Here is a 10721-nt window from a genome sequence, read left to right as displayed (position 1 = left end):
CAAAAAACCCTACGAAGTTCAATAGCAAGGGGCTAAAAACAAATGCAGCATTAGAGAGTGGGAATGGGAGAGAGCAGGAATGCCTGGAGGAAAGGGGGGAATGGGAAAAAAGAGTGGGATGGGGGGGAAAATGGGGGATCAAGGGGACTCCAGGATGGGGTACCCACACACACACACACACACACACACACGTGTTGCCTGTCAGTGCACCTCCGAGCCTGCGGGTGTTAAACACGGCCAGGGAGCTCCACCAATAAATCACCGTAACAAGCGGGTCCATGCGTGTTGTTCTCTTTTGACCGCAGACAGCGCGGCAGGAATGGGAGAAGATTGTAATAATTAATAATCATTAGAATAATAATGCATAAAGACAGTAGCAAAGTAATTAGTCAGAGCGGGAGCGCTTGTTAATTGAGGTGGGGAGCTGCAAACAGCCTGGGGAGGGGCAGGGGAGGGAGGGGAGGAGGGAACCGAGGGTTGGGGGATGCAGAGGAGGATCCCGGCACGTCCCAGGGGCAGAGCAGGACTGTGTACCCCAGTCCTGCCCTCGGACAGGCAGGGGAGGCACAGGCAGGGCCCCGGCTCCATCCCTGCCCGCAGTGTGAGACCCAGCCTCGTCCACCCTGTGTGCCTCAGTTTCCCCTTCCCTGCATGGACACAGGAGCTGTGGGAGGAGTCCGGCCCCGCATTCGCCAGGCAGCGGGGCTTTATTTTGGTTGTTTTGGAGGAGAGTGAGCGGAGGGTGCTGGCAGGGCAGGGCTGGGCCTCACTCCAGGCCCAGCTGGCTCTTCAGGGCCTGCAGCTGGGCCACCTGGATGTGGCTGCCCCCACACACCACCACCACCACGGAGGCCAGGGGGGTCCGCAGCCGCCCCTCGTCCTGCAGCCGCTGCAGCCGCCCCGTGTAGAGCAGGGCCAGGACGGCCCCGCAGGCCGGCTGCACCAGCATCCTCTCGTCATCTGCGGAGACAAGAGCGGGGGGACACCTTGAGCCGCCTGCTCACCCACCCTGTGTCCCCATCAGGAGCCAGGGTCCCCCCGGTACCCTTACTGGCATGTCCCAGGCCAGTCCCAAGACCCTGTGGTGTCCCTGTCACCCCTGTCACGCCTGGCTGGCCCCTGCTCACCGAGGAACCGCTCCACGGCTCGCACAGCCTCCGTGTCCTCCACCACCTGGGAGATGACCTGACATTCCCGGGCACACTCCAGTGCCCGCGCCGCCACCTTCTTGGCTCCCAGACACTTGGCCACGCTGGGACAGGAGGTGAGAACGGTGGTCAGGATGGTCCTGGGACCCTTCAGTGAGCCGGGCTGAGACCTGCCAACTCATTGCATGCATGGCTGCACCCACAAAGCCCAGCTCACCTGGTGATGGCAGGCAGGGAGACGAGTCGGCCGGCCTCCAGCGCTGTGTGGAAACTGTGGGCCCCCCAGGTCTCGGCAGCAATGATGGGGACGTCCTGCCAGCCCACCTGATGCAGGCCAGCCACGACGCCCGCCAGCAGCCCCCCGCCGCCCACTGCCAGCAGGATGGCATCTGGTTTGGTCTCCAGTGAGTCCTTCAACTCCTGGACCAGGCTGGCGTGACCCTGCCTGCAGGGTGAGAGGGGCCGGAGAATGCAGCCCAGGGGCACCCCAAGGCAACCCGTACCTCGGGGATGGGGATGGGGCGGCAGGAGCTGAGCCCTGGCAGCACTCACCACACCAAGGGGTGGTCGAAGGGGTGGATGCTGACACAGCCCTCAGTCTGTGCCAGCTCAAGGGCTCTCTCGTTGGCTTCATCCCACACCTGAGGGTGCAACGGGGGCTCAGTGGGGCCACATCCAGCCCTTGCGCCCCAGAGATCAGTCCCTCATCTCGGCGGGGCCAGGGGACACCAGAAAGCCACACGAGGTGCGGGACTGAGAGGGGTGTCCCCGGGGTGACCCTGCCACAGTGCCGGGTTGAGGATGATGCCCGAGGGGGACGTTTCAGGATGGGGTTTGCCATGCACATCCCCAGTATTGCAGAGCAGGCTGAGGTCAGGCTCAGCCCCCTCTGGTCCCCCCCAGACCCCAGGTTTAGAGGCTACCATGGGGGTACCTGGCCGGAGACCTCCACCTCTGCCCCCAGCTCCTCCAGCTTGCGCACAGTGGTGGAGCCGGTGGTGCTGGGGACCACGACGGTGACCGGCAACCCCAGCTTCTTGGCCACGTACGCCGCTGCCAGACCCGCGTTCCCCCCTGAGGAAAACATGGGGGTCAGGCAGGGCTCCACCCCCCCTGCACTCCCCATATTTTTCATGAGCATCCCCCCTCGCTCCCCCTGCCCCAGCTCAGGGCCTAATTACCTGAGGAGCAAACGAAGCGGGAGCAGCCCTTCTTGGCAGCCTGAAAGACAGGAGGGAAGGAGAGAGGGGGACGGCTGTGTCCTCCCACCGTGTCCCCCATAAGGGCACAAGCAGCGCCCTGCACACGCTCACCTCCTGGCAGAGGTGGCCGATGCCTCGGATCTTGAAGGAGCCCGTGGGCTGGACGTTTTCCAGTTTCATGTAGACCTTGGTGCCCGCTGCCCTGGACAGGACCAGGCTCTCCAGGACAGGAGAGATGATGTGGAAGGGCTTCTCGCTCCCGCCAGGCTGGGCTGCCATGGCTCTGGCAATGGATGTTCTGCCAGGGAAAGGTGGGGGAAACACCAGCTGCTCCCCACAGGGTCCCTCCCGCAGCCCCACTGCCTGTCCTGGGCTCGGTATGGGGCACAGGAGCCCCTCGGGTGGGACAAGGCTGTCTCCAGTGTCTGCTTCCAGCTCAGGGATGCAGCAGCACCGAGCCCTGGGGCACAGCAGTGGGCCCACCCAGTCAGAGCTCCCAGTCAAGATGGGCCACCCAATCCTCCATCCTCCTTGTCCCCAAGTCCCCAGCGTCCCCAAGTGCCCCTCATACACCCTGTCCCCTAATTCAGCCAGGGCCACCCCACGGTGGGGATTACCTGGTGTCACCGGCTCCTCACCCGCAGCTGCAACAGAGTGTGGGGGACAGAGGGAGGTAGAGGTGACGTCGGAGGGGCTGTGCCGGTGTCCCCAGGTCCCGTGTCCAGCCACGAACCAGGGCGAGGGGCGGGGGTTAAACATTGCCCTGGTCCGGGCTGTTTGCTCAGCGCGGGGCGGGTTTTTCCAGCTGTGAGGCTGGATCCGTGCCGAAAGCGCCCAGCCGTGGCCCGGGCACGCTGCCCGGTGCCCAGCGGAGACAGCCATGTGTGGGCCTGGCAGCCAGATCCCAGCAGCCTTCGTGTGCCCAGGAGATGGGATGTGAGCGCCCAGGGGACAGGGGGAAGAGGAGAGGCAGTTCCCAAATGACTGTGGGGGTCCCCAAGGGTTTGGTCCCCAAGGATTTGCTCCCGCCAGCTGGGCACAAGCACTGGCTCTTCTCGGGTCCAGCCAGAAACACATCCCGGCAGATGTGAGGACTTTGCCCATTTGACCCGGACCCCAGTGTGGCAAGGGCAGCCTGCGTGCCCCAAATCCCCAACAGACACCCCCATCACCTCCAAACAAGCCATCGCACCCTCGTGCCCTCCCCGCCAAGCCCTCTAACCCCGCAGCAGCCCCAGACCCCGCTCCGAGCTACATGTCCCCAGGGAGGCTCAGCCCTCCCAGCTGGGTAAGCCCCTGGGACGAGCCCCCCCAGCTCTGGCTGGCCAAACCAGGCACCCTGCAGGCAGGAGGGGTCGGGGACACTCACACACACACACACACAGAGTCTCTGCACAGCTTGCAGGGTGCCCCATGAGCATTCCTTGGGGGGGGGCTGCCTGGAGAGACCCAGCCAGAGCCTGGCTGAGACCCAGGGTCCAGCAGCCCCCAGGCAAATCAGGAGGAGCCCTCCCCCCCCCCCCCAGGGCAGGCCAGGACCCCTTCTTGTCACCCAGCCCTGGTGACACCCCCCAGGGTAAGGGTGCCCCCATCATATGCCCTACCTCTGTGTTGAGGGGCTGGCTCTGTTCCCAGCTGGTGAGGAGGAGGAAGATGGGATCGGGAGGAAGGTCCAGCCCTGGCTCCTCACCCCGCAGAGCAGCCACAGAGGATTTCTCTCTCCCGAGAGGAGTCTGAAAGCAGAGGCCACTTTGGCACAGTTAGTCCAGTCCAGCTCAGTGATGGCTCCATGGGGGTCCCAAGGGGGGGGCCACTGCACACGAGCTGAGACATGCACAACAGTCAAGTGGGGTGCGCTGGGAACCCCACGCTCCCCCTGGCTCTGCCCCACTGCCAGGCAGACAGCAGTGAAACAGAGCCCAGATTACAGGATTTCGGTTCCCTGACCCAAACTGTGCTGCAAAGCTCCCCTAAGAGCACCAACGACAGGCACCAAGCAGGGTGGGGGCTCCTGGGGAGCTGGCCTTCTGTGGCAACGAAATAACTAACTCCCTGCTTCTCACACCATCATTAGGCTTCAGAGTGAACAGCACAGACAGGATCAGCACAGAGGCACAGCGCTGCCTGCAGAGAGCAGGCACCTCTGACCTGATCCACACTGCTTCTGGGACACAGGGGACTGGAAACATGGAGGATGATAAGGATTTCTTGAATGGGGCCACCAAGGCTGGGGTGGATGCACACAAGCTCCATCTTCCCTGGGGGCCCATGGAGCAACCCCCCCTCCATCCTGCAGTGGGCAGAGGGGCGCAATTGCTTCCCTGGGGATGGGACAGGGATGGGCCTGGGGAACAGGTGTGGGGAAGGGCTCCTCCTTTCCTCCAGGACAGCCCGGGACCCCTCCTTGTCACCCAGTCCTGCTGACACCTCCCCAGGGCAAGGGTCCCCGGGACTCACACGGTGAGGGCACCACGTTTTGGCTCAGCCCTGGGATGATCCAGCGTCCCTTTCCACCCTGCACCCACCTCCCCGTCCCCCCTTTTACCCCCCTTTGGCTCCATCCCTGCCCAGGGAAAGGCGATGCCAGGCTGTCACCCAGTCACCGGCCAGGGTCCTTGGGTGACACAGCCTCAGCCAGCGGCCACTGCAGCTGAGGCAGTATTTAACCACCTCTTGTTTTTCCATTTTAAAGAAAATTTTAAAAAGGAAGGGAAGCAGCAACACAGCCTCCACTGCATTTCCAGCGTGCCCCATCCTCAGCATCCCTGTGCCTGTCCCTCCTCGCTGCCCTGTCCCTTGGTGGCAGTAACCCCCTCCTACCCAGGGAAACTGAGGCACAGGGGCCCCCTAAGCAGCACCCCCTGCCCCAGGAGCCCACACACCATGGGAACACCAGGGGACATGGGCACATGCTAACACCCTCCGCCTTACCTACAGCCCCTCCACGCCCCCCCAGCACCTATTCCAGCAGGTTTTGGACACCCCACCCTGTCCAGGGCATCCATCACAACTTTTGGGATGCCAGCACCCCAACAGTCCAGACCGGCTGCAACCCAGCCCCGTGCAGCCCCCGGGGAGCTTATGGGGCCCCCAGCCCTGGTGGGAACCTGGCACCTTCAAAGCGCTGCCGAGCACCAGCTCATTAATCCCCCAGTAATGACCTCGTTATTCCTAACGAGGCAGAGCGGATCAAGGGAGCTGCTGTAAGAGGATTTTGCAACGGGGGTTTTGGGGCTGGGAGAACACAGGTGGCAAAGGAGGGGAAGACAAAAGGGATGAGGAGTCACCCCGTCCTGGGGGGGGGGGGGGGCAGCGGTGGGATCGTGCCCCTCCAGCCCACACCGTGGGTTCCCCCATTTTAGCAGCTCTGTCCCGCAAAGGGTACCCAGCCTGATGCAGCAGCAAACCTGAGCAGCCTGCACCCCAGAAGAGCCCAGCCTGGCTGGCTGCACACCCTCCCACCGCGGCCAGGAGGCAGCAGAGAAGCAGGGAGCACCCTGTTAGTCTTGGGGGGCATAAGACCACTGCAAGAGCCCAACCCTTACAGAAGACACCAGAGAATCTTGGCAGAGGGCAAAGGACAGCCACCACCTCTTGCACGCAGACTGCTTTATTTATCACAGCCAAACCAGCTCTCACTCCCTTCCTCTCTGCCCCACAGGCGAGCCCCAGCCTCCCAGGATCCCCCCTTTTCTGGGGAGAGCCCCCCCAGACCAGGTGTCAGCACCCAGGGAAAGGTCTCAGGGCTGGAGCCCCGTGACGGGGACAGGGCACGGCCCCTGGCCCAGCACCGCGGGGACACGGCAGCGAGAGGCAGAAGCAGAGAGAGCCAGGGGGAGCAGGGGACCCCCCTTTGCACCCAAAGCCAGTCCCCGGGGGATAGGGGAGAGCAGGCAGCACTGCGCCCCCCCCACCCCAGCCCTGCACCCAGCCGCCCCTCTATAAGGGGACAGACGCCCGCGGGTGGACGGACAGACAGGATTCAGCCCAGCGGCGCCGCTCAGTCCCAGCGGACCTTGATGGGGGGGAAGGTCCAGAGGTCGGGGTGCCCCATGTGCAGCAGCGCGGTGCAGGGGGACGCGCTCCAGCGGAAGGGGGGCACGTCGGCCCAGGCGGGGCCACTGGCGGCCACCAGCCCAAAGGTGGGGGCCATGCCCGAGGAGGTGACCTGGTGCCAGGGAGAAAACACAGGGGTGCACGTCAGCGTGGGGACGGGTAACGCAGTCTGGGGGGAGCTACTGGAGGGGGGTGCACCCCCAAAGAGGGGTCTCCAGCTCCCCACCAGCCCCACCTCCAGGGCTGCCCCACCTTCATGTCGGTGCCGCCGTGGCAGCGCTGGCGCAGGGCGGGGAAGGGGTAGGTGCCGTTGGGGGGGTTGAGGTCAGAGCGGGCGGAGATGGCATTCTCCGCGTTCTGGGGGGGGTCACAGCCCCTGCACCGTGACAGCGGGTCCTGCAGGTAGTTGTTGGACCTGTAAGGTAGCCAAAAGAGAGTTGTCATGAAAGCAGGGAAAAAAAGATATATAAATTTATAGTGAGAGAAAAAATCACCCTGAGCGTTATAAAACCTGGTGTGGGGGTATGGGAAACACCCAGGTTTGGGGGGGGCCCCAGCACCCACCTCATCAGGCGGACCATGGAGTCCAGGTCGTGGACCAGCGTCTGGTTCCGACGGAAAATCTGGGCACGCGGGTTCTTGTCGTAGGTGAACCAGTCGCCGTATTTCTTCACCAGCTCAGGGTTCCCGCTGGCGTTGAAGATCTCCTCGAAGTACCTGGCAGGGGACACAGTGAGTCAGCACCCAACGGTGGGGGGCAAGGCCAGCGCCGGCTGCCCCCCTTGATGGGGCATCGGTGGGGTGGGATGAGGCCGGAGGGAGCTCACGGCAGGTTGTAGCTGGCCCAGTAGCCCTGCTGGTACAGCAGCTCCGTCTGATCGGCCGCCACCACCAGGCCCCTGCGCCAGGAAGACAAGCATCTGTTAGAGCGGAGGGGGCAATCGAGCGGGGATGGGGGGCAGCCCCGGTGAGGGTCCCTGCTGTGGGGTTCCTACCCCAGCCAGGGGTGCTGGGCACCCACCCCCTGCATACAGGGGCATACAGACTGGCAGCACAGGCAGGTCCTGCCTGCATCTGCGTCCCCATCGCCCAACTCCCACCCGTTGGGCAGACAGGACCCTCAGGGCTTTCCCAAACCCACAGGGATGGGAGAGGAGACGCTTCCGCCGTGGCTCAGCGCAGGAGCTGCCACGGGGGGAGAAACGGGCACTCACGGGATCTGCTCCAGCACGGTCAGCAGGCCCGGCGGCGGGCTCGCCCTCCCCGGCGCAAAGGCGTTATAGTCCACCACCATCCACTGGTTGTTGTACCTGGCACGGAGAAGGGGGGAAGCATCCCACCGGCAGCCAGCTCCCCCGGGGACATCCCATCTATCCGATCCCAGCCCCTCGGGACAGCTTCCCACACCCATCCCGCCCCGCTCACGTGCCGCTGTTGAACCGTCGGAAGACGGCGGCCCACTCGGGCCCGCTGCGGGCCAGGCGGTTGGCCACGATGTTCCTCAGCCACTCCAGGACGCTGCCCTGCGGGTCCAGGTACTTCCACCGGGCCGGGTTGTTGTTCCCAATGGTGGTTTCCAGCGCTACCTGCGGGGAGGGAAGCGATGGGGAGGGCAGCGCGGCCAGGGAGGGGTCTCCGAGGACCAGACCCCCACTCACCAACCCACTGCTGAGAATGTAGAAGTCATCCCCGGAGAAGATGGTGCCGGGGTAGGAAGAAAACACCTGGATGCTTCCAGGAATCTGAGAACTGCCTGGAGGGGGGGATGCAAAAGCAGGGCAGCATCAGAAGGGGAGTGTCAGACGCAGCCCCCCCAGCCCAGCCCACGCACCGCCGGCCGAGGCACGGAAGGGCAGCGTGTACTTCTTGATGATTCGCAGCATGGACTGGTAGGAGGTCCAGGTGTCGTGGGCCACCAGGAGATCTCGATGGCCCGGCAGCAGCTTTAGGAGGGCAGAGCAGGAGCCTGAGCCCAGGACGCGCTGCGGGGATGAGCGGTTCAGGGCAGACTCCAGGTCCTCCAGGTCACCCCCCAACTGCAGCAGGCTGGGGGGAAGCGAGACACAGGCAATCAGGTGGGGAACACCCCAGCCCAGGAGCCGAGTTGGCTCAGAGCTCTCTCTCTGTCCAGGCCAGCGGGTATTTCTCCATCCCACCCCAGTGAAGGTACTAGAGCCGGGAGCGCCCTGGCAGCCTGAGCAGGGAGGGAAGAGTGAGCAGAGCAGTGGGGAAACTGAGGCAGGGGGGCCCCACCACCCAGCCCAGAGTGCTGGGGAGGAGGAGAACCTGCCTTGGCTCTATCCTGCCCCAGCAGGAGGGGACCAGCACCCAGAGAAGGTGGGCAAGGGGGACTGGGAGCAGAACTGGGTGTCCCTGGACATCCCAGAATCATTCCCACTGCCTCTCCCAGCAGCATCCCAACCCCTGGGGCGACCACCCCCCACTCCCCAGCACCTCCAAGAAGGACCTTACAGGAAGCCGAAGGGCGCCAGGGTGAACCTGCCCCGGGGGAAGTCCAGGCGGCCGTTGTAGCTGTCCTCCAGCCCCTTCAGCTGCAGCAGGGCCAGATGCACCTGCGGGGACAGGGGACAGAGCTGGCACCCGGCTTCCGTGGGGAAGAGGGGTGAGGGATTTCGGGGGATGGGCCCCCCCCTTCCCACAGGGGACACAGGAGATCCAGTGGGTCCTGGAGCTGTTGCAGAGGCAGGAGGGGGCGCAGGGGAAGCATCACCATCAGCAGGGCTGTGACTCAGCACCGATGGCTGGGGGGGGTCGAGTCACCTCCTGTGTACCCCAAGAGCATCACATGAGGCTCTGGCACGTCAAGAGCCTCAAGTCATGAGTCGTCTCTGCTTGCCCCAGGGAGGAGGATCCATGGTGGCCACACCTCTGTCATCTTACCTGGAGCCAGGCCAGGACCCCTTGCTGCCCTGCCCCCTCCTCTTAATTAAAGCCGCAATTAGCCCGAGGGGATGTAGCAGGATTCACCCTGGGTGGGGGCACCCCATCCTCACCTGGTGCCAGTACTCAGGGTCCTCCCCCTTCGCCATCTGCTCCTCCATCCAGCCCAGGTTGGCCTCGAGGTACCTCCGCAGCTTCTCGCAGTAATCGCTCTCGTACTTGAAGGGGCCGCAGTAGCCCACCATGGTGTTCATCCAGTGCATGTACATCAGCTGGGGGGCACGGCGGGGGCGTCACCGGCGGGGGCCAGCCGGGAGGGACCGCATCGCGCCCCCCGGGACCCCGATTTCGAAGGGGTCACCCCTTACCTGCTCAGAGACGGAGGCCTCGGCGAGCCCGGCGGCGTAGGCCTGTAAGCTGTCGCTGTACGAGGCGTTGGTGGTCACCTCCAGGAAAGCCCATCTGGGGGGGACACGGACGCGGGTGGGACACGGGTGGGACGGGGCGCCCCACCCGCCACGGCTCCCCCGAGGCCGCCCTCCGCGCCGCATCCCCGCTCGGCTCCGTGCGAGCCCCCGGCCCGCCCCGTCCCCCGCCCGGGGCGGCCCGGCCCGGCCCTACCCGACGGTGGGGATGCGGTCGTCGAGGCTGGCCCAAGCGACGGCGGCGGGGAGGCGGCCGGGCAGGACGCGGAGCCGCCCCGAGCCGGGGTCCAGCAGGACGGAGACATTGCGGGGTGGCGGGGCGGCGGCGGCGGGTGTCCCGGGGGGCGCCCCGGTCAGGGCGGCGGCCAGCGCGGCCCCCAGCAGCGCCCGCAGCGCCGCCATGGCGGGGACAGGGACGGGGACGGGGGACAGGGGCGGGGATACGGGGCGGGGCCTGGGGACAGCCCCGCCCCCGGCAGCGCCCGCCTGCTCTGCGGACGTGGGGGGGCCCCGCACCGCCCTGTGCCCGTCCTCACCCCCCGGCCCACCCCACGCGTGGCTCTCGGCGCCCCCCCACGGCCCCACCTTCCCCTCCCCCTGCACGCCCGGCCCCACGGCCGCGGGAGGTGGGAGCAGGTTCACGCTCCCCCCCCGCCCCGAGCCGTGGGAACCCGGCCCCGGCGTGTCCCCGGCCCCCCCACGCCCGGTAGGGTCCAGCCCCCGCGGTGCCGCCGTGGGAACGGCTCAACGGGGCCCTGACGGCGGGGGGGCGGGGCCGGGCCCCGCTGGGGCTTTGGGCCGCGGGGGACACTCGAGGTGTGGGTGCCCGGCCCGCGGGCCCCGGCCCCGGCCTTGAGCAATCCCGGCCGGCGGCTGTTCGCTGCCCTGCCCGCGCCTCGGCGGGCAAAGTCCCCCGAGGCGCACGGGGTGTCCCGGCGGGACGGGGGCCGAGGGCTCGGAGCCCCCCACCCGCGGTGGCAAGGTCACCA

The 10721-nt window shown here is 65.9% G+C and overlaps 2 protein-coding genes across 4 annotated transcripts; both read right to left on the bottom strand.

The window, feature by feature from the left end:
* Nucleotides 1-310: 310 nt before the first annotated feature.
* On the bottom strand, nucleotides 311-4059 carry SDSL (serine dehydratase like). The gene is made up of 8 exons (XM_074921318.1): nucleotides 3955-4059; nucleotides 2462-2648; nucleotides 2330-2369; nucleotides 2083-2222; nucleotides 1701-1789; nucleotides 1366-1593; nucleotides 1128-1252; nucleotides 311-960 (listed from the first exon to the last, which is right to left on the bottom strand). The coding sequence occupies exons 2-8, from the start codon at nucleotides 2627-2629 to the stop codon at nucleotides 767-769; spliced, it is 984 nt and encodes a 327-aa protein (XP_074777419.1). The 5' UTR covers nucleotides 2630-2648; nucleotides 3955-4059; the 3' UTR covers nucleotides 311-766.
* Nucleotides 4060-5940: 1881 nt separating this feature from the next.
* Nucleotides 5941-10156, bottom strand: PLBD2 (phospholipase B domain containing 2). 3 transcript variants are annotated; one of them, XM_074920725.1, is made up of 12 exons: nucleotides 9929-10156; nucleotides 9676-9769; nucleotides 9421-9579; nucleotides 8879-8979; nucleotides 8238-8452; nucleotides 8061-8159; nucleotides 7832-7988; nucleotides 7621-7716; nucleotides 7234-7305; nucleotides 6971-7123; nucleotides 6659-6821; nucleotides 5941-6518 (listed from the first exon to the last, which is right to left on the bottom strand). In XM_074920725.1, the coding sequence occupies exons 1-12, from the start codon at nucleotides 10132-10134 to the stop codon at nucleotides 6351-6353; spliced, it is 1683 nt and encodes a 560-aa protein (XP_074776826.1). In that variant the 5' UTR covers nucleotides 10135-10156; the 3' UTR covers nucleotides 5941-6350. The 3 variants fall into 3 exon arrangements, with proteins under 3 accessions (XP_074776826.1, XP_074776825.1, XP_074776824.1); XM_074920724.1 differs by having other exon boundaries at nucleotides 7832-7992; nucleotides 8065-8159; XM_074920723.1 differs by having other exon boundaries at nucleotides 7832-8159.
* Nucleotides 10157-10721: the final 565 nt, after the last annotated feature.

The sequence above is a fragment of the Athene noctua genome, chromosome 17, assembly GCF_965140245.1.
Source record: "Athene noctua chromosome 17, bAthNoc1.hap1.1, whole genome shotgun sequence".
NCBI classification, from domain to species: domain Eukaryota; kingdom Metazoa; phylum Chordata; class Aves; order Strigiformes; family Strigidae; genus Athene; species Athene noctua.
Note: the sequence above shows the minus strand (reverse complement) of the source record. Positions and strands in the feature narration are given on the sequence as shown.

Bases quoted from the DNA above. Each gene is read 5' to 3' on its own strand.
- SDSL (XM_074921318.1), bottom strand. From the start codon at position 2,629: ATGGCAGCCCAGCCTGGCGGGAGCGAGAAGCCCTTCCACATCATCTCT. The intron at 1,790-2,082 runs GTACCCCCATGG...TTGCACCCTCAG, and splicing joins AGGTGGAGGTCTCCGGCCAG to GTGTGGGATGAAGCCAACGA. The intron at 961-1,127 runs GTGAGCAGGGGC...TTGTCTCCGCAG, and splicing joins AGCCGTGGAGCGGTTCCTCG to ATGACGAGAGGATGCTGGTG.
- PLBD2 (XM_074920723.1), bottom strand. From the start codon at position 10,134: ATGGCGGCGCTGCGGGCGCTGCTGGGGGCCGCGCTGGCCGCCGCCCTG. The intron at 9,770-9,928 runs GTAGGGCCGGGC...TGTCCCCCCCAG, and splicing joins GACCGCATCCCCACCGTCGG to ATGGGCTTTCCTGGAGGTGA. The intron at 7,306-7,620 runs GTGAGTGCCCGT...TTCCTGGCGCAG, and splicing joins ACCGTGCTGGAGCAGATCCC to GGGCCTGGTGGTGGCGGCCG.